We start from the raw sequence: 25,159 nt of genomic DNA, 5'->3' as shown, positions 1-25,159 counted from the left end.
ATAAATTAAGTGGCGCCACAGTATGTTGAGAACTAGGGTCCAGTGACTTATAACTCTCAACTATTCCCGTGTGCGAGTACTTTTATCAGAAATGGAGGCGACCTACAGTAGAATCCGAACGGCTCATTTGAGAAAGCACTTTTCATGTCAAGACTTACTCTGGGAGGATTTGTCAATTCCTCGCAAGAAGCAGTACCCGTGAAAAAAACTTTAGATACCTCAGGCAGGGATTGAATCCCAGACCTCTGGCTTCACAGTGCAACGTACTAACTGCCATGCCACGGGTATTACTGCAGTGGCGTTATTGGGTCATATTTGTTGGTCTATAACGATCATTATGCTACTAGCGTTATTGCACCATCATTACCCAATATTTGTGTCCCTAATCGGATTAAATGTACTTAGACGATATGTTTTTTCGACAGGATGGCCACAAGCCAAACACTAAATCTTATAATAGATTTATAGAACCTTAACTATGATGAGTGTGATATCTCAAGAAATGGGCCAGTCGATTGCCCGCCTCTATTTTCTTTGGTGATACACTGAGACAATGGTTTATAGTGACAGGAAGAGCCGACATTAAAAGCGAAATATTGCCAACAAATCGACCGAAGCAAATTTGGCAGCGTTGGCCATAAAAACTAAGTCGAGTTCCATTAACAAATGTTTTGAATGCACTCTAAGTCGATAATGAGGTTTTGAAATATCTGTGATGGTTTGCGTTTCATTTAACCACAAAGTTTTCAGGTCCTTATTAAAAACCCAGTACATTAAATTTTTTTGCGGGACTAATACATTACGAGGAAAACTTTTTCACGTTACCAAATATTTGAAGGAAGATTTGAAGTCAAATTTATGACAAGCCAAAACTAGGACACCGAACATATGTTTTTCATAAGAACCAGAGCTATAGCACACAAGCACGTTCAAAAGGTTGGGCCTGTTGAATGTAATTTCAATTATGAAATTACATCAAACAATTGTGTCCATCCAACTGTAAATCAAACTATGCACGTATTTACATTTACCTATGTATGTGTTATTATATGCTACTAAAATAATCATGAAACTTACCTGTAGACTCTTGATGAGCAGATAAAATCGGCATATAAATGATCTATCAGAATATGTCATCAATGCGTTTCCATTCCTCTGAATGCCACCTAGATTGTAGACCAGGCCGTTGTTGAGGAATAATCCAGCTGAATATGTGATGAAGAGGGGCCTCTGAAAAAAGGGACCGAGGCCGAAGGAACAAAAGCTTAAATCTCCCATCAATCTTATCAAATTGAAAATCTATATTTATATGTATTATATATGTAACTGCATATAGATTATTCTATTTTAGTCCATTCATCTATGCGTACATACATATGTACCTAACAAATACATACCACAGATAAACTCTCCTGCATGTCCGGCAAGTCGAGATGCGCCAGGCCAAGCTCTTGTAAATGTGCTAATACCATTGGTATTACCATATCGACTTCTTCGTTTATGTTCGACCAACCGACTTCATCCGATGAAAAAGTGGGACTAGAGTTGGAGGTGGTGTTGACGGCGGCGGTGTTGGTGGTGGTGGTATCCTCATCATCTGTCATCAGCTTCGACTCTGGCTTCACATTGTCATCCCGACGTAATCGTCGTCGCAGTTGTTGGCGATGATGGTCGTTCTCGAAAGCCGTTGATGGCTTTCCTGATGCTGTTGCTTTTGCTATTGCTGCTGTAACCATTGATGCAGATGTGTTCATTGATTGTAGTAGGAGCTGGACTATGTCATTATTGACTTTCGTTCCGCCGTCTCTAATAACCCTCATCGGATCTAACGGAAGCTGAGAGCTTGTTAGTTGATGGTTCTCATTCTGGCTTTAAAGAGAGAGAGATAGAAAATGGAAACAATGAATGAATGAATGCAAGCATAAAGTGGGACGAGACATCTTCCTAGCCCTCGTCCTTGTCTCGTCCGTCGTCGTGTTTCTAAAACTGCTAAAACTGCTATACGGCTACTCTTAACATTCGAGTTAGGATTCAAGAGACGAGAGTTGCATGATGATTCTAACATATGTCGATTTTATTTCCGGCAAAGGATTTGATTAAATCTCAGAAAAGGATTTAAGCATTCTCTCAAATTTATAGTGGCATCATGTGAGGCAGAGGATCAGGACTACATACTGTATACCTAGAACCAAGACCAGCCTGTTGGTAGTTGGGTGTTGATGTTCTTTGAGAATTTAATTGAGTTCGGTATCGGTACCTACCTAACTATCCTACCTACACATATTGATATACTTATATGCATTTACGGAAGTAAACGAGAGGCAGGATGATGTTGGAAATTGATGACTTTGTGTTATTGAAACCATTAAGATCTCGAATGTAGAGTGAGGTTTCGATGTCGAACATTTGGCAACTAGGTGGTGATTCAAAATCTAGTCAAATCCAATATAGATATATCATGGATATTCATACATATGTACATTCAAAAACATTGTTTTCAGTTTATAGAACATAATGGTAACGCAGGGACGGCGAAGGTTTAAGCTTCTTGGAATTAAAGCTATTATAAAATATTTGACCTTTTGTTTCCTTATATGTATTAAAGATAAATCAACTTGTTAATCCACTCTATGATACAAAAAAGTAGTGATTATGCCATTTCAATAAGTTCAATACACAAACAACCACCACATTGCTCCAAACTATAAGGACCTTCAGTCTTTCCAAAAAAAAAAACCTCTTAGAATTCAATTCAACCTATAAACTTCATAAAGAACAAAAGTTGACACAAGGTAATACGTGACTTGAATAGAAGAACTCGTGGTTTAAATTTAGCAACAAAGAAAAATACTCAAAAACCTCTTAAGGTCTAGGTTAAATGTCTGAAGCTATATTACTCTGTTTGAATGTGCCTCTTTTTTGAGTTGCTTTATTGAACAAACAATTTTCCATTTTTTTTTTTAAAGGACAATGAACTTAAACTTTAGGTAGTTTGTTTTCATAATCAAGCGATTTGGTCTTATGTACCTAATCACATTTGAACACTAATGAACTTATATAGTTTAAGATTCAAGTCATTGCTATAATACTGAAGATTGTTCATTGAGTTTTTAGAAGAAAAGTTTAAGCTTATATTGGGATGTATTGTTTCAAAAGGAAAACAAACTTTCATTAGTAGATAAGTTCGTGTACCTGTAGCTTACGGTTGTAAACTTAATGACAAACATTTTTAAAAGGTCAAAAAAGTATGTGGTTGTTGGTGGTTGTCTGATTGCTATAAGAATGAATAATGAAAATCACAAAGGGAAATATTTTGAGTGCTTATTCAAGCTATGTACGCTTAAACTTAAAAAAAAGGTAACGAAGAAAGTATCAGGAACATGTGGTATCAGTTTGTAAAACGTCGAATACATTTTTATATTCTGTTTAATATTTCAAGAAAATCAATTTATTATAAGCTTTAAGCTGATCTTATGTTGTTACTGATAAGGAAGAGGAACACCGCCTTCTTAGATCGAAAAAAGAGAACATGAAAAGCTCGCAATCGAGGAGATAGAGGAATGTCAAAACATGAATGAGGTTCGTAAATTTTACCAAAGGGTAAAAAAAACCTTCCAAGGGTACCAGCCACGAAAATATGGTCGGATAGTGTGAGACCCTCTAAACTGCGCCAACTACAAAGGCATCTGCCGTATTTTGTTAACGTTTGAAGCCATTCGTCAAAAACCTGATTGGTCCTTATCAGTATGGCTTAGGACCAGGAAAGTCCACTATCGACCAAATATTTACACTACGGCAGATCTTGGAAAAAATCCAGGAACTTCAAATCAATACCCACGATCGCGTATGACAGCATCTATAGGGAAGAGCTCTACCGAGCAATGTTTAGTTTTGGCATCCCTGTCAAACTTATCCGTTTGTGCAGAATGACGATGGAGAAGCCACGCTGCTCTATCAAGGTCGGAAAAGATCATACCGATGCATTTCATGTCACAAAAAAATTTAGACAAGGCGATGCACTGTCATGCGACTTCTTCAACATCGTTCTGGAAAGAATTGTGCAAAACTCAACCGTATACACTAGAGGGACAATCTTCCAAAGGTCCATCCAATTATTCGGACACGCAGATGATATTGACATAATTGGAAGATCAAAGCGTGATGTCAGTGGAGCGTTTTTGATCATTGCGACGGAAGAAGAAGAACCATAGACAGCTCTAACTTTGAGGTAGTTAAGAACTTTGTCTACCTAGGCACCGCTATCAATACAGACAACGACACCAGCGCTGAAATCAAACGAAGAATAACTCTTGCAAATCGCTGCTTCTTTGGACTTAGAAGGCAATTGAGAAGTAAAGTCCTCTCTCGAGCATCTGAAATCACCATCTATAAGACTCTCATCATCGTGGTTCTCATTTATGGCACTGAGGCCTGGACCCTGTCAAAGAAAGATGAGATCGTCTTAGTATGCTTCGAGAGAAAAATTCTTCGGGTGATTTTCGGTCCTGTACGCTTGGATGGAGAATGGAGGAGAAGATATAACGACGAACTGTACGGATTGTGCAGCGACACTGACCTAGTTAGCAGAATTAAAGTCCAACGGCTTAGATGGCTAGGTCATGTAGAGCGGATGGATATCAACGCACCAGCCCTGAAGGTTTTCGAATCCAATCCCGACGGCCGGCGCAGTAGAGGACGACCGCGACTCAGGTGGCGCACCCAGGTGGGAGAGGACCTCAACCAACTTGGCATGCGAAACTGGAGACAGCTAGCTAGGGACCGAGCTGGCTGGAGACGCATGTTGGTTGAGGTCCAGGGCTGCCCCGGACTGTAGCGCCACCTTAAGTAAGTAATCTATTAAAGACTACGAATTTATTAATAACTTCAAATCAATTAAAGTGCATCTTGATAGTTGGAGAAACCTTCCGACAATCCCAAGTTCCTCAAAACAAAACGCGTGGAATTTTTGAACATTTTCAATCCTGTCCTGTTGTTGGAATTTTTATAAAATTATTACTAAACAAAGCTGCAATATTCCAAAATCGGTATTATAAAAAATATGTAAATCGTCAAAAATGAGACCAAGGTCTTCTATTTTAACTATACCTGAATAAAATTTGAAGGGATGACCGAAACGATCTAAATATCTTTCACTTGAAATATTTTTCTAAAGATGGTTAACTTTACACCACTAAAACAACGCATCTACTATGTCTTTTTGGAATTTAAGACTGAAGATACTGGAAAATTAAATTATAAGCCTTTTGACCAATTGACTACCCTGAGGCAGTCGTAATGACAAAACCTCAATATAAAAAGTTAATCATCTTCAATTTTAACGATCTGTGTACAATTCGATAAAGTTAATTCCAACCATTTTAGAAAACCATGTTTGAATCTCATGGTTTCACCCTAGAAGTTTGTGGTGGACTTTATCAAAAGCTTTCACAAAATCTGTATATAAGACTTCTACCTGCCTTTTTCTTTCTTCAGAAGACAAATAAAAGTTTGTGAAAAGACAGAAATTAGCTGAGATGGAGCCACAATTACAAAAAAAAGATGCTGTCTTGGGGTTATAACATCTTTCACTGTGAAATTTAGCTTATTGAAAAGCAATTTTTCATAAAATTTTAGAATCGTTAAAAGTGGTGACGATATTGTTCCTTTTACTTTCTGTCAAATAACTTCTTTTGATCAGTCAGTAACAGTTATCAAAATGGTTGTTCCTAAATAGCAACGATGAACACGATGTGCACTTTTTAAGGGGTCGTGGTTCTAAAGTCTATTGAACGTTTAGTGGCCAAATTAGAGTCCACCGGCTCAGCCACGTCGCTAACAAGAACTTGGCTTGTAGTAAAGCACAACACTGAATTTTCCGTCTTGATTTGGGCCTAGCTCCATTATAAATCCAACTGATCCAGGAGCTGAAAGCAAACAACAGACGATACACAGCGTTTTGCGTTGCGACAACACAACACCACGCAAAATTCACGAAGCGCCAATGTATATTAATAAAGATACTGTTGTTGTCGATTTTGGGCTGGAGGCGTCATCGATGAATTGTTCTTCGGAAATGATGCTGACAAGTCCAATACAGTCAATGGCGATCGCTATGTTGAGCCCTTCCCGCCATTTTTTCGTAAGCGACATGTTCAATAAAAAAGACAACTTAATTATTAAAATTTGCTAGTAAGACATAGAGACTTGAAGGCTTGTGTCTTAACTTAAACATAATTAATAATTTTCAATACTGACTATGGCTACAAGTTGTATCAAGGACCAGCAGTAAGCTTTTGATTTGTCGTTTACGATAAAATTATTTTGCCGCTTACGACAACTTCTTTTGGCCTGAAAAGAATGCTATGGACTATGTACACTGAAGTCTTATGCTTTCTCAAGGATGGAGCTACGTGCCACAAAGCTCAAGACAAATTCGATATTACACTCTTTACTAAGGGGGTTTCCTAGATCTATGCGAATAAGCCGCATACTACACACATCATCAAAGTCAAAATAATCGATACCATCTGTCAAAGTCATCCTGATTTGTACGCCAAAATCGTCATTGAAAACTTGACCTTTCAAAAGCGTGCCACCCAAGGACGCTGCGGTGGATGGCCATTTAAACAATGATATATTTCACTCATAATGTCTTTAATAGTGCTCTCAATTGTTATTGCGTCTTGAGGCATTGAGAGCAGAAGTGCTGTAACCCTGCAACACAGAAGTTATGGTACTTAAATTTGCTCAAAAATCATTTGCAAAAATGCTGAAACATCGTTTCTGCATCTTTTCTTAGAACAGAAATGGTGTAACCCAGTTACGCCATCAACGACGTCTGCATATTCATCAGGTTTAAAATGGAGCATAAGAATGTCAAAGAACTACTTATGTCAGAGCTCAAAAAAATAAGGGGCAAAGATGCTGTTCCGTAGTAATATTTAGAATCATTCAAATTAATAATCAATACTATTTTATTCCAAATTATTATTTTTTTTTAAATCTTGCAATCAAACTTTTTATGGAAAACATTGTTAGTAATTTTCAATAATTTTTTTAGGATAATTCAACTGACAACTTTTTTAAAAAGAGGCTGGGATGCGACCCACACTGATCACTTCCCATCCCGTCTGTCGATTTGTCTTGCTCAAAAGTTTGTTTATATGTACTCGTATCAATTTTTACCAAATTTGCGTACTATTTTTTATAGATTTTATTTTTTATGAAAAAACGGACTGTTGGATTTTTATATAAAAATTACTGAATATCAAAAACAATATTTTCTCTGAAATAAAATAAGTTTGAAGCCAATATTTTTAATTTTTGAAAAGCTATTTGAGTCGAAAATAAATTCTTACCAAGTTTTAGTATTTTTTTTTTTAAGAGTTTTATTTTTTGTAAAAAAAACATTCCATTCGATTTTTTTCAAAATTTTATCGAATGTTGAAAACAATATTTCTTATAAGATTTTTGAATTTGTGAAAAGATTTTTAAAAATCAATTTTTACCATCTTTTGTTAATTTTTTTTTATGTTTTTAATTTTTTGTACAAAAACTGTGAACTCGATTTTTTTCAAAATTTGTCCTAATGTTAGAAACAATATGTCTTATACGTAATAAATAGTAAGAAGCTAATATCTAAAATTTTTGAAAAGATATTCTAGTCGAAAATCAATTTTTACCAACTTTTATAAATTTTATTTTTATTTTTTGTAAAAAACCTGTCAATTCGATTGTTCTCAAAATTTGTCCTATTGTTAAAAACAATATTTCATATAAGTAAAAATTAGAAAATCGATTTTTACCAACTTTTGTTAATTTTTTTCGGTTTTTAATTTTTTGTAAAAAAAGCTGTCAATTCGATTTTCTCAAATTTTTTCCAAATATTGGAAACAATATTTCTTATAATATAAAATAAGGTTGAAGCCTAAATTTCAAGTTTTTGAAAAGATATTTGAATCGATAGTAAATTTTTACCAATTTTGAGTAATGTATTTTTTGGATTTTTATTTTTTATAAAAAAAGTTTTCAATTTAATTTTTCTCAAAATTTTACCAAACGTCAAAAACTTTATTCTTCGTTGCACAAAATTGTTTTGGAGATGAAATCATATTTAGTCGTAAAATTTTGGAGGTGACAAATTTTTTTCTTCAGTTTTTTTGATTTATAAAAAAAACGTTAAATAGAATTTTTCCAAAAAATATACTTGTTTGGTATCACGTTACAGTTTATTATATACAATTAAGTTCACGTCTTTAGCGTTTTTGGTTCGTAAGGTATTTAGGGTTAACCAAAATTTTCAACTTTTTTTCAAATTGCTATGGTAAAAAAACCACCAACGCAATTTTCTTGAGAGCCCTTTCTGCATATTTCTGCCTTTTTATCTGTACAACAAAATTTATTTGAAGTCGACATCTCTTCTGGCTCTTGAGCTATGGAGGACGAAAAAAACGTAGCGAACGTACGGACGTACGGGAGTACGGATGTACGAACGTACGTTCACACGCACGCACAAACATCTTTCTAAAAATTATTTATTTCGACTCTAGGGACCTTGAAACGTCGAGAAATGTCAAAATTTTCAATTTGACAAATCGGACCCAATACTATAACTTCCTATGGTAATTTAAAAATGTTGAAATTTCTGTTAACCCGAAATATTTCACGAACCAATTACTTTAGCGACTTGAATACAATTTTATATTATAAATTAAAACGTAATACCAAACAAATATATTTTTGGAAAAAATTCCAATTAATGATTTTTTTATAAATCAAAAAAACTGAATAAAAATATATTTGTCACCTCGAATATTTTACGAACAAAAAATGATTTTATCTCCAAAATATTTTTATACAACGAAGAATAGCGTTTTTGACATGTGATTAAAAAAAAACATTACTGAAAGTTCGTAAAAATGAGTTTCGACATCTTTTCAAAAATTTGAGATTATGGGCTCATACTAATTTTTTCTAATAAAAAAACATTGTTTTCGACATTTCGTAAGTTTTTGAGCAAAATCGAATTCACAGTTTTTTTTATGAAAAATAAAAACATAGTAAGAAACAATACTAAAACTTGGTAAAAATATACTTTATCGACTAATATATATTTTTACAAATAGATATTGGCTTTAAACTATTTTTATCTCACAGAAAATATTGTTTTCAATATTCATTAAATTTTTTATAAAAATCCAACAATCAGTTTTTTTCATAAAAAATAAAATATACAAAAAATAGTTCGCGAATTTGGTAAAAATGATGTTCGGTTATCGGTTCTCGATGAATAAATGAACACAATATAGACGTTTTGGGTACTATGACATAGCATGACGAGCACCTTTTGCAAGGCGATCTCCCGTGTTTGCTATGAATTTGAACATTAAAGAGCTTCATCTTTCTTAACATACTACAGAAGCTCATCGCCATTAAAATAAAAGTGAATATTTGAAACCATTTACTAGACAAACCTGAAACTATGAAAATGTTTAAGTTTAAAGGATGCATGGTTTCCAAAATACATCCATAAAAGCAAACTTCATATAAAGGGTGATTTTTTAGAGGTTAGAATTTTCATGCATTAGTATTTGACAGATCACGCGGGATTTCAGACATGGTGTCAAAGAGAAAGATGCTCAGTATGCTTTGACATTTCATCATGAATAGATTTATTAACGAGCAACGCTTGCAAATCATTAAATTTTATTACCAAAATCAGTGTTCGGTTCGAAATGTGTTTCGCGCTTTACGTCCGATTTATGGTCTACATAATCGACCAAGTGAGCAAACAATTAATGCGATTGTGACCAAGTTTCGCACTCAGTTCACTTTATTGGACATTAAACCAACCACACGAATGCGTACAGTGCGTACAGAAGAGAATATTGCGTCTGTTTCTGAGAGTGTTGCTGAAGACCGTGAAATGTCGATTCGTCGCCGTTCGCAGCAATTGGGTTTGTGTTATTCGACCACATGGAAGATTTTACGCAAGGATCTTGGTGTAAAACCGTATAAAATACAGCTCGTGCAAGAACTGAAGCCGAACGATCTGCCACAACGTCGCATTTTCAGTGAATGGGCCCTAGAAAAGTTGGCAGAAAATCCGCTTTTTTATCGACAAATTTTGTTCAGCGATGAGGCTCATTTCTGGTTGAATGGCTACGTAAATAAGCAAAATTGCCGCATTTGGAGTGAAGAGCAACCAGAAGCCGTTCAAGAACTGCCCATGCATCCCGAAAAATGCACTGTTTGGTGTGGTTTGTACGCTGGTGGAATCATTGGACCGTATTGTTTCAAAGATGCTGTTGGACGCAACGTTACGGTGAATGGCGATCGCTATCGTTCAATGCTAACAAACTTTTTGTTGCTAAAAATGGAAGAACTGAACTTGGTTGACATGTGGTTTCAACAAGATGGCACTACATGCCACACAGCTCGCGATTCTATGGCCATTTTGAGGGAAAACTTCGGAGAACAATTCATCTCAAGGAATGGACCGGTAAGTTGGCCACCAAGATCATGCGATTTGACGCCTTTAGACTATTTTTTGTGGGGCTACGTCAAGTCTTAAGTCTACACAGCTTTGGAAGACAACATTTCCGAAGAAATTCGGGCTATTCCGGCCGAAATGCTCGAAAAAGTTACCCAAAATTGGACTTTCCGAATGGACCACCTAAGACGCAGCCGCGGTCAACATTTAAATGAAATTATCTTCAAAAAGTAAATGTCATGAGATTTTGCAAATTTTATGCGTTTTTTTTTTTAAAAAGTTCTCAAGCTCTTAAAAAATCACCGTTTATAAACAAAATACAATGAACACATTCCTATGTACTGTACAGTAAACGTGTTCTTGCTTTAATAAATGATTCATTAAAATCTTAAAGACACTTTAATGCAATTTCAAACTTCCACACTCTTCCCATTCAAATTGTTCTTGTGTTTTTTCTGTAAAATTACAACTACCCCATTTCTTAACAGAAAGCCAAAATAATTAAATAAACAAAATATGAAAACAAAAAACAAACCTATTACATTCTTAATTTTGATTGAATCTATTCCGTCAGGTTGTTCTTCATTATATTGGCCATAGCTACATCTACTTGGAATTCCATGTTTTTGTTCTGATTATTCTTATAATTGTATACATTTGGGCAAAAGCACGACCCCTTACTCTTGTCTTAAAAGCCCAAGCGTTTTACTTCCACAGCAACGGCAGCCCACAAACATCAGCCACAAGTCCTTAATTCATAGCATATCCGACCTTATCTCTCATCTCTTGGAGCTTAATTGCAGGAAATACCACACTTTTTTACACATTTTCCTTTTCATGGCATGGCAATTAAATTGATAACCATAACCGCACTTAAACAGGCTTTGAGCTGTCCCAAGCAAAAATTATGATTTCTAGACACGCAACTTATTTTGTTCTAATGCCTGTGTGCCTTGCCTGCCTCTGAGCCTACGACGACGACAACAAAGGCGACGACGACGACGTCTAAACTACAAAAACATCCCATCACCCAGACACAGCGCCCACCATGCTTCCTCCAATACCACCCCTATTTCTTCAAGATAAACAAATTTACTGTCTAGCTTTGTTTATTCGCCATGGAACCCCTTCCAAATCAAGTTTCATTCGCAACCCTTATTTTCAGTTTTAGTAAATATCATTTAAAGTGTGAAAGAAGCTTCCTCTAAAAATGGGCTTGTTTATCAATTTATGCGCTCAACTCTTGAAGTTCCTTAAATTTTACGATTTCTTTGCGTGCCTTGAGAATTGACAAGGTTTTTTGGAAGAGGGTTATTTTTTCGTTTTGTTCGTTTGTATCTTTGTCATTGACGGAGATGGGGTATTTTTTTTTTGTATGAGGCAAAAGTGCTGCAAAAGCGGATAAATAAAATTACAGATCAATTTGGATATACCGGATAAGAAAGACTTATTTATTTTTCCATTCGTTACGTTCTTATGTTCATTGCCATTAGCTTCACCTGCCTTAGTAGAAATAGCCATAGCCATAGGCCACCAGTTAGGTAAAGCACGGCACACAGTTTTATGTGGACCTTATCATTTCTGTGTCTGTACCCTACCTACATTTACCATAGTTCAGAAGTGGGATAATATCACTTTGAAACAGGTGACAAAACGCATTCTGACTTGTCTGTGTGTTCTATGGCAGTATGAAGAGGGTGCTGGAATGTGCTATGTTTATCCTTGACACACAGAAACGAGAATACGAATACTTGAGGAGAGGGTGAAAATCAGTACGAATAAAAAATAAAATAGGGCATTTCTGAAGTGTGGAACGTGATTACGTTTAAATGCCGAGACAGCAATCAGCATTCAAATTAAAGCCGTCGTCGTAAGTATGTAGGTGTATACTGTATACATAACATATACCAGGGGGTGGAATTTGGCAGTAGGGTTTATGTATTTCAGTGTCAGAAGCGGCAACATACGAAAATTGTAAGAGATAATCTTAATTTGGTCTTCTTTTTAATTTTTTGGGGAAAAAGGTTTGCGGTGATTTTTTCCTTTTCCTTTCTTGTATCTACGTTAAGGTAAGGTATATATTTTAAGGTCTTCAGAGCAGAATAAGGTCAAGTGCTTTAAGTTTAAGTTGGGCAAATATTTGAAAATATTTAGTGAAAAAACGTATTTTAGCAAGTCAGGTACACGCAATATGGAGAATGGAAATTTTGTTTAATGAAGGCAAGATTTTAAGGCATGCATGGAGGCGTATAGTACATTTACCTAAAACAAAAAGAAATAACGTACGTTTGTTTATGAGGAGGATGTTTTGCTTTGAAAAGTTTAATTTAAATTTCAGTAATTTAATTTTTCTTATTTCAATAAATTATAAGAAAATGACTTATTTGTATAAACATCCAAATCTATGACGTAGATGCATTTAAGAATTTTACTCGTAGGTTAATTTGCAAATGTGGAGAGCATTTTTTGTTTCATTTTAAATAGCGTTAAAGAGTTACGTGAATACGTAAGATTCACGTTAAAAAGAAGGGAAATGTTTATGGAAACGGAAAAATAATCCAAATTTTTCAATAAACCAAACTTAAATATCATCACTTCGAACAAAAACAGATCTCGATCCGATTCCACTGCTTTTTTATCTTCAAATACTCGTAACATTGATACGGATTGTAAGCCACAGCCAATAACATCAAATCAAGAAAGTAGTGAGAAAATCGGTTGCATCTTCGGAAGCAGGGTGGTTACAGTAACTTATGACCTTGAAGCCTTTGAAAGAAAACTGATTTTATATTTGTTTCGGAGATCTGGATATTTTCTTATGAAATTGAAGATTTTAGTTTACCAAATTATAACTTTTTAGCCAATACAAATGATTCGTATGCTGCTGGTGGAGTTGGAGTATTTGTGCGTGATTCGTATGAAAGTGAGCTTATTTTATAGTTTGAGAAGTGCAGATATTATGAAAATAGCAGTTTTTATTTCTGATGAAATGTTTAGTTTTATTTGCATTTGACATTTCTCGACGTTTCAAGGTCCCTAGAGTCGAAATAAAAGATTTTTAGAAAGATGTCTGTGCGTGCGTGTGTACGTACGTTTGTCCGTCCGTACGTTCGGGACGTTTTTTTTCGTCGTTCAGAAAGATGCAGACAAGGCTTTCAAGAAAATTGCCTTGGTGGTTTTATTACCATAGCAGTTTGAAAAAAGGTGAAAGTTTTGGTTAACCCTAAATATCTGACGAACCAAAAACGCTAAAGACTTGAATTAAATTTTATATAATAAACTGTAATGTGATACCAAACAAGTATATTTTTTGGAAAAATTCCATTTTACGGTTTTTTTTTTATATATCGAAAAAAAAACTGAAACAAAAAAATTGTCACTTCCAAAATTTTAAGACTTAAATATTATTTAATCTCCAAAACAATTTTGTGCAATAAAGAATAATGTTTTTGACATCTGATAAAATTTTAAGAAAAATCGAGTTGACAGTTTTTTTTATAAAAAATAAAAAAAAATATTACTCAAAATTTGTAAAAGATGAATATCATTTAAATATCTTTTCAAAAACTTGAATTTTGGGCTTCAATCTTATTTTATCTTATAAGAAATATTGTTTTCAACATTCAGTAAAACTTTGAGAAAAATCGAATTGACAGTTTTTTTTACAAAAAACAAAAACCTCAAAAAAAACTAACAAAAGTTGGTAAAAAATGATTTTCGACTCAAATATCTTTTCAAAACTTCGAGATATTAGTTTTAATTTACTTTTATCTTTCAAAAAATATTGTTGTCAACATTCAGTAACATTTTGAAAAAAATCGAACTGACAGTTTTTTTACAAAAAAATTAAAAACCGAAAAAAAATTAACAAAAGTTGGTAAAAAATGATTTTCGACTCAAATATCTTTTCAAAAATTTGAGAAAATAGCTTCTTATTAATTTTTTACTTATAAGAAATATTGTTTTTAACATTAGGACAAATTTTGAGAAAAATCGAATTGATAGTTTTTTGACAAAAAATAAAAACCTAAAAAAAATGTATAAAAGTTGGTAAAAATTGATTTTCGACTCAAATATCTTTTCAAAAATTGTAGTTATTGGCTTCAAAATAATTTTATCTTATAAGAAATATTGTTTTCAACATTCGATAAAATTTTGAAAAAAATCGAATTGAAAATTTTTTTTACAAAAAATAAAACTCGAAAAAAAAAACAATAATAAGACTTGGTATAAATTTACTTTCGACTCAAAAAGCTTTTCAAAAATTTAAAATATTGGCTTCAAACTTATTTTATTTCACAGAAAATATTGTTTTCGATATTCATTAATTTGTAAATAAAAATCCAACAGTCCGTTTTTTCATAAAAAATAAAATCTACAAAAAATAGTACGCAAATTTGATGAAAATTGATACGAGCACGTATAGACAAACTTTTAAGCAAGACAAATCGACAGACGGGATGGGAAGTTATCAGTGTGGGTCGCATCCCAGCCTTTTTTTTTGAATCGTTTTAAACAGCTAATCAACAATTCGTTCTATTTCACCAAAAAAAGGACTAATATAAAATTAAAGCCATGGATAAATAATTTGCTCTTTAAATCTATACATTTTAAAAATAAATTACATACAAAATGTCAAAAACATTACGCTTTAAAAAAATAGCAATGAAGTTAATAATAAAATGCATCAGAGTCACGATAGTTATTATAACAACGAAATAATAAATTCCAAGCATGTAAAGTCGTAAATGAAATTATAAACGGAAAACAAAATAGTCAGTCTAATTTTATGACAGCTGAATATGGAAATACTTCAGACCTATTTCATTATTACCATCGATTTCAAAAATTTTTGAAAAAATTATAAAATGTAGTACCTTACGATACTCACAAGCAAGAATAATACTTTAGCCCCTTACAGTTTGGATTTAGATCGGGAATGTCAACAAAAGATGCTTTATTAAATTTCTGCTGTTCAATACAACAAGGAGTGGACAAAAAAAATGAAATGTGCTGCGCTTTTTGTTGACATTACAAAAGCCTTTGATATGGTCAGTCACTCTATCCTTTTGAAAAAATTGCATGATGTTGGTTTCCGAGGATTCATCTACAATTGGTTTGAATCCTACCTGTGTAAAAGGTCTCAAATAGTCAAAGTAGGTAATGTTCTAAGTGATTCCATGGGTGCCCCACAAGGGTCTGTTCTTGGGCAAATTCTTTTCTTGGTTTATATAAATTCCATCTTCAATCTGCCATTTTAAGGGAAAGTTAACGCATTTTTTTAACATCGTGCTTGAAAGAATATTTGCAGAGCTCACACGTCAACACCAGAGGCACTATCTTTCAAAAGTCTGTAAAATTACTAGCATATGCTGATGACATTGACATAATGGGGCTTTTGTGGGTATTCAGGCAGAGGTGGAAAAATGGGTTTCACGGTTAATGAGGGCAAAACAAAGTACATGCTGTCGTCTAGAAAGGACATACAACACCGACGTCTTGGTCAAAACGTCACAATCGACAGACGTAACTTTGAGGTAGTCAAGGACTTCGTCTACCTAGGCTCCCCTGTAAACGCAGAAAACAACACCAGCGCTGAGATCAAACGCAGAATAACTCTTGCTAACCGCTGTTTCTTTGGACTAAGAGAGCAATGGAGTGGTAAAGTCCTCTCTCGAAGGAGCAAAGTGTTCCTATATAAGACTCTTAACATCCCCGTCCTGCTATACGGTGCAGAAGCATGGACCGTGACAAAAGCGGATGAAAGCACCTTGGGTCGCTTCGAGAGAAAAGTTCTTCGTGTAATCTACGGTCTCGTATGCATCGAAGGGGAGTGGAGGAGAAGATGGAACGACGAGCTGTACGGGCTGTTCAGCGACGTAGACTTAGCCAGAAGGGTAAAAGTCCAACGACTAAGATAGCTGGGTCACGTAGAGCGCATGGAAAACAATGCTCCGGCCCGAAAAGTCTTCGAATCCACACTCACAGGACAGCGCAGTAGAGGAAGACCGCGGATCAGGTGGAGCGCACAAGTGGAATGTGACCTCACCCAACTAGGAGCGCGAAACTGGAGACATCTAGCTAGGGACCGAGCTAGATGGAGAAGTTTGTTAGGTGAGGCCCTAGTTCACACAGGACTGTAGCGCCACCTTAAGTAAGTAAGTAAGTAAGAGCACGTTATGGATTTAAAGCAATATCTTCTTTCAACCATAAGATGCTTTAATCGGTTAAAAAATATTGTTCATTCTCCACGTTAAAAGCATGGATCAAAAATATTTGTTTCAATTGGTTACGTAATAAGCAAAGGATCATGTCCTTTAGATCTCTCCAACAGAAACCCGGAAAATATAAGTCATTTAAGGTCAATATAACTTTGGGACTCAATTCAGTCTCATCTTTTTATATTCACCACAAATTTTCTTACGCATTTCAGAATGGCTACTTTAACTTTTAGCAATTTGCTTAAGTCGTATGACATCTGTACAATTATTAGTATAAGAGCAGTGGACGAAATTTAATTTAATAGTTAGCCAAACGAAAAAGTCAACAGTTGGGAATATCGAATAATAAGTCAGTATAAGTGTCTTTGCTTTGTTTATCTTTTATATTTTAAGACATGTTTGGATGCTCGCTTTTTAAAAAAACGCAATCAGCAATTTAACAGTTAGCCAAACGAAAATAAAGGTTTAAAATTTTGGAGTCCCTTAGTAAATTGCTAAATATTGTACTTTTAAATTGTTATACCCTTGACAATCAGATGTTTAAAATTTAGCGTCAATTTTTTTTGTGAGATACATCATTTGAATTCAATATCTTGAAGTATTCTTCATGTTGAAATTAATGTGTACGCGCCTTTATAAATTTCTAAGGATTTAGTTAATGTTTCAACATCACTATGGTGGTCGTGTTTAACTTTGGAATTCAATTAACGACTTTTTCTAATTTTTTCTTATTGCTTTATTATTCTTTTCATCAAGGAGATGTGCTTTTTTGCCTTAAACTAAAAAAAAGGCTGGGATGCGACCCACACTGATAACTTCCCATCTCGTCTGTCGATTTGTCTTGCTTAAAAGTTTGTCTATATGTAATCGTATCATTTTTTACCAAATTTATGTACTATTTTTTGTAGATTTTATTTTTTATGAAAAAACGGACTGTTGGATTTTTATATTAAAATTACTGAATATCGAAAATAATATTTTCTGTGAAATAAAATAAGTTTGAAGTCAATATTTTTAATTTTTGAAAAGATATTTGAGTCGATATTCAATTTGTACCAACTTTGAGTAATGTTTTTTTTTGATTTTTATTTTTTATAAAAAAAAAACTGTCAATTCGATTTTTCTCAAAATTTTATCAGATGTCTAAAACATTATTCTCCATTGCACAAAATTGTTTGGAGATGACATTATATTTTAGTCGTAAGATTTTGGAGGTGACAAATTTTTTTTTTCAGTTTTTTTTTTTGATATATAAAAAACATCGTTAAATAGATTTTTTGAAAAAATATACTTCTTTGTTATCACGTTACATTATATTATATAAAATTGAATTCAAGTCTCTAGCGTTTTTGGTTCGTAAGATATTTAGGGTTAACCATAATGTTCACCTTTCTTTCAAACAGCTGTCCTAAAAAAACCACCCACGCAATTTTCTTGAGAGCCCTTTCTGCATTTTTCTGCCTTATTATCTGTATAACAAAATTTATTTGAAATCGATATCTCTACTGTTTCTTGAACTATGGAGGACGAAAAAACGTCGCGAACGTACGGTCGTACGGACATTTTTGATCATCGAATATTCTAAAGACAGTATAAGAGCTTGTGCAGGAACAAAATATTGAAATCGATTTATTTGTTCTTGAAAAAACTTAAAAACAAAATAAAGGTTCTATAGGGGTACCCTTTTTCAGCAACACAAACATAGATAGATAGATAAATTGATACAGATTTTATTGAATTAAAGTAAAATTACATTACACACCAAAAATGTTTAAAAAAATCATTATAGCATGGCGATTGCCATCTGCCAGATTAACAAAAACACCATTAATATGAAAAGCCCTCACTATAAAAAGGTATTAATAATTTTTTAACAAAATAAAGTTCATATCTCCTCTTAAACCTTCCCTATTTTCCTAAAGCTCGCACTGTGTTTAAACTTTAAACATGTTAAGGGTATTAATAACACCTTGAGTGCCCGTTTATTTAAAAAAAAAAAAAAAAAAAATTGTTTATTTTTTGAAATTTGCAAATTTGAACTCAATCGTCTAAATGCTTTGGTTTGTAGGGGCGAGGATAGATATACAGACAGACGAACGGAATTGGGGACACACTTTTTTCTACTTCTCTAATACCGTATTGTCATGTTTGATGAAAATCTCGAGCTGGAATGTCGTTACGAAAGTAAAACTTTAAATATATAGTTCCAATAAATCCCAGGTAAAAAATACCGACCAACAATCATATTTTGCCTAGAATTAAACAATTTGAAGTGAAAACCTCAATTAATTCGGAAAATATTAAAATCGGACATCAGTTTTTTTACCAATTATGTGTTGTATTTTTTGTAGATTCTTATTATATTATAAGACAACAGTGACTTCGATCATATGGAAAAAATTAGGTGTATCTTAAATTTTTGCCGAGATATTGAAGACGAAAATCAATTTGTAACAATTTGTAGTATTTTTCGAATTAAAATTGTTGACATTTCTAGAAGTTTCAAGGCCCCTAGAGTCGAAATAAAAGATTTTTTTTTATAAACTGAGAAAACGGAGCAAACAAATTTGTCATCTCCAATATTTAACAAACAAAAATGACTTCATCTCTAAAACAACTTTGTAAAAAAAAAACATTTTGAAAGAAATCAAATTGACAGTTTTTTTTTTTTTTAACCTAAAAAAAAAACACTACTCAAAGATGATAAAAATTGAATTTCGACTCAAATATCTTTTCAAAAATTTGAGATTATAGCTTTCAACTAATTTTCACTTATACAAAATTTTGTTTTCAACATTCGGAAAAATTTTGACAAAAATCACATTGATAGTTCTCTTACAAAAAATAACCTAATTATTAATAATATTGAAAAAAATTGATTTTCGACTCAAAGTCTTTTCGAAACTTTGAGATATTGGCTTTAAACTACTTTTTTTTAAATATATTGTTGTCATCATTCAGTAAAATTTTGAGAAATTGGCTTTCGACTCAAATAGTTTTTAAAAAATTAAAAATATTGTCTTCAAACTTTTTTATTGTTTTCGATTTTCACTAGTTTTTTTATATAACTGACAACTTTCTTAACCCAACATGAAAACCAAAAAACTTTTAAGCAAGACAAATCGACAGACGGGATGGGAAGTTGTCAGTGTGGGTCGCATCTGAGCCTTTTTTTTTCAATTTATAAAAACAAATTGCAATTGATGTGTTTTTTTTTAAAGTACTTAATAGTCATGTCACACTTATAATAAAAAGTTTTATTCAAGTCGCTAGCGGTTTCGGTTCGTGAGATATTTTTAGTCAACCGAAATTTTCACTTTTTTTGTAAATTGCTTTAGTTAAAAAAACAATTACCTCAATTTTAGAAGTAATTTCTGTATTTTGTCAATGTTATTTTCTGTTAAACCCAATATTATTGCAGTCGATATCTCTTATGGTTCTAGAGATATGAACGACCAAATATGGTATCCCGAACGTGCGTAGGTACAGACACTTATGGAAGTCTCTTTAAAAATATTTGATTCAGATTCTAAGTATCTTCGTGGGTCTAGAAATGTCAAAATTTTTAATTCGACAAATCGTACCGATTGAAATAAATTCCTATATGTAGTTCATCATTACAATATGCGTGAATTTAAGCTATTGTTTTTTAGTACAAGCAAAACTTTATTTTTAAAGTTGTCCTGAATTTATGTAAATCTTACATTTGCATTTTTCTGTCACAACATATTTCCAAAATATTCAACATTAAAAATGCTAGAAGCAGACAAAATACTTCTTTCTAGGGCTAATTGGCAGATCAAATAAATTTTATGATAATTTTGCAAAATCCTTGTCATCTACACAACTAAGCTTATCTAGTTTAAGTATCTTACTTAGTTTCTGGAAATTCTCATAAGTTATAAGTTTTTATTTGACTCAATAAGAAATGTTGAGCAAACCTTGCATTTAATGCTTTCATTGTTTTGAAAAAATACTTTTTGTAGTTAATTTTTAGTGCTGATTTGGAATCTGAGCTTTGATTTTAATTCTGCACAATTATTAAAAATACCTGTTTACAAAGTTATTTTTATATTTTGTATTATATTTCGAAAACTTGATTTAATGAAATTGTTTGAATGACGGATTGGTAACAAGAACAAAACTAACTTTTAAACCAATTTACTGTTGTCTGTTCCAAAACGATTTAGCAGGAATGGCTAAACGTTTCTATTAGGTTTTGGTGAAATCTAATAATTTATAAAGATTTTAGAAAATTTGAGGAAATACCAAAAATATTTCAACTTAAGGTCGAAAAAAGGTATTATAGATGTGGGAAAACAGCACCAATTTCATTGAAAAGAGTTATTAGATTCTGTGAAAAAAAAACCTTCTGACAAAGTTTCTCATAAAAACTGCATTATACTTTAATTTTACTACTTCTTATGTTATTATTTAAAAAAGTTCACCTTCATCTATATAATGAACTATGTATGTACATATATTCAATAATTTTTATTTAAAGCTAAAATTCAAAAGCAGAGTTCAATAAGAGATATGACATAGGTATACCTATTCAAAGACTTGACTATTATTTATTATCTCAATTATATTTGCATTTGATTCAATTTACACTGAAAATGAAGTTCCTTATGTTCACTATGCGAATCGAAAGCTATAATTTATGTATTGGTAGGTTTATCTACCTAAAGAAACATAGCTAAACTACATTATATGGTCTTAAATTATGTACCTTCCTTCTATGTGTGCATAAAAATGCAAATATTTATCAATATCAATTACAAAATGAAATATTTCCTGCTGAACCAGAGTGAAGGTAGCTTTGTGGTGTTGAACTTAGGAGGTACTATGACTACCAGAATTACCTATTTAATGTTTTCAAGTCAAAACAGTCTTAAATATGCAAACACTCATACTAAAGTTCTGTTATCAGTGACGGTAACTACAGCAACTGGGTTCTAAGCTAAGGCTAAACTATCAACTTGGCGCCCTCTGTAAATGATCAATAATTCATTTGCATAAATTCTCACTGTATAGAGCGGAGTAAAGCCACCAACAGTCTATCACACTCAAAATATGTTAAATGTGCATCATCACTAGCACTGGAACTGCCACTGCAACTGCAGTACCGAAACCGAAACCGAACCCAAAACAAACAAATTTCTGCTTCTAATTTCATAGTCATGGCACGCACTTTACTATAGGAGCTGAATTCTTATCAAAACGGTAGAATTTGAAAATCTCCACAATACAACACCGCACCATCACATCGTCAGCCGTCAGCAGCGGTCAGCGTCACCTACTTTATTATACACGCACTTCGACTTGAGCGTGTGCAGTTGCAGTGCAAGCAAGGTTGGCAACGGCCGGCATGACATGGCACCTCAAAGCATATAGCAAACGTATCAATGAACCGGCTACGGCTATTAAGCATTTATATGCATCTCTATACCATCTACATACTAACCTGAAATTATGCACCATTTGAAGGCTGCCATTAACAAAGACCGCCAAAAAACAACTCACTAATGCACTCAGTAACGAACTAGAAGACATTTCAATAAGTCTATCGATCGACTAACCGTCCCGACTTGAAATCTTGAATTAGAATTGTAGAATTGGAAGCCGGCGCGGCGTTTTTTTTTTTACTAGGTAGGTATAACGTCGGTAGTATGTGAACACAAATAGTGATACTGTCGATTGTTACTATTTTTATAACAAAACAGACCGAACTGACACTTAAGCTATTTAACACTTAGCACTTTTGACTTTAATAAAACCAAAATATAAAAGTCCTGAGTATTTATAAATTATTGTTCCAGGGGTCGTTGTAATCGCGTATCGTATTTATTAGTCTAGAAGCACCAATAAGAAAAACATCTTAACAATCGACACGACGACGACTTCGACTATGACTGCGACGACGACGACGACGGACGGCAACGACAACTACAACGACAATCGGCAATGAAAACGACGGCGACAAAGCTGACATCAACTATACGTACAAAAACAACTACGGCCAAGTCAATTAGCATTCAGAAGTATTTCTAGCTTTATATGATACATAGACTCTGGCATAGCTCATAGGTAGGTTATAGGTACTTGTATCATTTCATTGAGCTTGAATCCAATTCAAGATTCGAGTGAGTTTGCGGGCGTGTATAGCTGTTGTACCTACAAGTTGCGATTAAACTTAATTGACACTATTATGGCTATGCTATAACTACTCGTATGCAGCAATTTGCGTTTGCGATGCGGTACGCTGTATGCGACACAAGTTTCAAAAAAATTAAAACACATGAATTTATACTGTCTTGATACAAAATTTTGAATTATTATTTATAATAATACTATGTTCGGAGTATGTAAGTACATATATCTTAGCGCGTATCCGGTTTGTTTCTTCCGGAAATAAAAGTCAAGTCGTCTTGTAATCGGAAACAATTACATTTTCTTTTTTTTATGTTGAGTTTACAAGTACATAGGTACTTTTTGAATAGCTGATGCCGATTTGGGGACCAACAAGTAACAAGTCGACTGTCAATCTTGAGAGGCTTTGAATAACTGAGACTCAGAGTAGAATAAAGCTCCATGAGTTTCATGATAAATATATATTCTTGGCTCACAATAAATTATTATTTATGTTGCAGAATATTGATGTGCTGAGCCTATATGACGGTGTAAAGTTTTGTTTTTGTTTAAATAATTTATTTTATTCACTTTCGTTTTCAAAAAGTTGATGAGCTTGTGATTAATATTCCAAATAGAAAAAAAATTATTTTAAATTTATACAAAAGTACGTATGTATTGTATGTATTTGTTAGGTATGTAGGTATTGGTGAGGGTATTGAGGTAGGCATTGTAGAGAGAGCAGCTGATGAGAATTAGTAAACTTTATGTAAAATAGGTTAGGTACATAAGTCCAATAAAAAGGGCCTATATATACACTAACAATTATTATTAAGCTTGTAATATAGTAAAATTAACTTTATAAAGAAATTGTATAATTTTATCTTAACATTATAGTAAGTTGCAAGTCTAAGGTACAATTGAGTAAATACCCTTATATAAATACCCTTATAATGATAATACAAAATTGAAACATTTTAAGAAGTTTTAAAGGAGAGATTTTTTTTGTATTCAATTTTAATTTTCTTTTTGAAAGGTTTTCTAATAGTTACAGTTTGAGTTTGACACCTCGTGGCGGCCATATTGTTTCTTGTATTTTCTGTCAAAATATCATTGCTTTTATTCAATCTCGAAAGACAAACTATCATTTCAAGTTATAGTTATCAAAATAGATGTTCTCTTGTAGCAACGCTGCGCACGTTTCGACCTTTCTATAGAGAACAAAGTTGTCATTTCAACACCCGTGTAATGTTAGATTATGTCGAAAATATCACCGCTGTTCGTAAAAAGATAACGCTTACAAAAACCTGCCCTGTGCGCTATATGATGGCGCATTTCGTCGGACCCGCACACATACAACATCCAACTGAATCAGCAGCTGAAACCAAACGATTGTACGCAGCGCCGCGCCGTGTGATGTCCAATTGGATTTTGCAGCACTTAAAAGTTGATCACAATTTTTGTCAAAAAAATTATATTTACAAGAAAGCCCATTTCTAGATAAATTGGTACTTGAATAATCAAGATTGACGGATTTGGGACGACGTCAATTCACACGATTCACGAGGTGCTAATACATTCAAATAAAGTTATTGTTAACTTCCCATAGGAAGTTACTGTAATGGGTCCGATTTGTCGTCGGACGTCCTCCAAGACAATTACGTGGGTGGTTTTTTTACCATAGCAGTTTGAAAAAAAGGTGACAATTTTGGTTAACCCTAAATATCTTACGAACCAAAAACGCTAAAGACTTGAATTAAAATTCATATAATAAACTGTAATGTGATACAAGTATAGATGTGTAACAAGTATATTTTTTGGAAAAATCCTATTTAACGGGTTTTTTTATAAATCGAAAAAACTGAAAAAAAAATTTGTCAACTCCAAAATTTTACGACTAAAATACGATTTCATCTCAAAAACAATTTTGTGCAACGAAGAATAATGTTTTTGACATCTGATAAAATTTTGAGAAAAATCGAATTGACAGTTTTTTTTATAAAAAATAAAATAAAAAAAAAAAAACATTACTCAAAATTGGTAAAAATTGAATATCAATTCAAAAACTTGAAATTTGGGCTTCAATCTTATTTTATCTTATAAATAAGCAATATTGTTTTTAACATTCAGTAAAATTTTGAGAAAAATCGAATTGACAGTTTTTTTTTTAAATAATTATAGATTTATAAAATTAAAGAAATTATAAAATTTTAGAAATCTCAATAAAAAAATTATAAATTAATAATTCCAATTTTGTTTCTTAATAATTCGAATCTTGTCTTTTGCAAAGGCTTAGTAAAAATATCTGCCAGTT

General features: G+C 33.1%; 1 protein-coding gene across 2 annotated transcripts in view; it reads right to left on the bottom strand.

The window, feature by feature from the left end:
- The window catches only part of LOC129940137 (uncharacterized), a 77,125-nt gene extending 53,843 nt beyond the window's left edge, over positions 1-23,282 (bottom strand). The window contains exons 1-3 of one of the 2 annotated variants that reach the window (XM_056048389.1): positions 22,181-23,282; positions 1,398-1,869; positions 1,078-1,230 (exon numbers count right to left, since the gene is read on the bottom strand). In XM_056048389.1, the coding sequence (XP_055904364.1) occupies positions 1,078-1,230; positions 1,398-1,869; positions 22,181-22,269 (714 nt within the window). In that variant the 5' untranslated portion in view covers positions 22,270-23,282. The remainder of the gene's footprint in view (positions 1-1,077; positions 1,231-1,397; positions 1,870-22,180) is intronic. The other variant, XM_056048390.1, reaches the window with a different exon arrangement.
- Between the last annotated feature and the right edge of the window lie 1,877 nt (positions 23,283-25,159).

This window comes from Eupeodes corollae, chromosome 1, assembly GCF_945859685.1.
Source record: "Eupeodes corollae chromosome 1, idEupCoro1.1, whole genome shotgun sequence".
Taxonomy (NCBI): domain Eukaryota; kingdom Metazoa; phylum Arthropoda; class Insecta; order Diptera; family Syrphidae; genus Eupeodes; species Eupeodes corollae.
The sequence above is the reverse complement of the archived record's forward strand: the minus strand, read 5'-3'. Positions and strand labels throughout refer to the sequence as shown.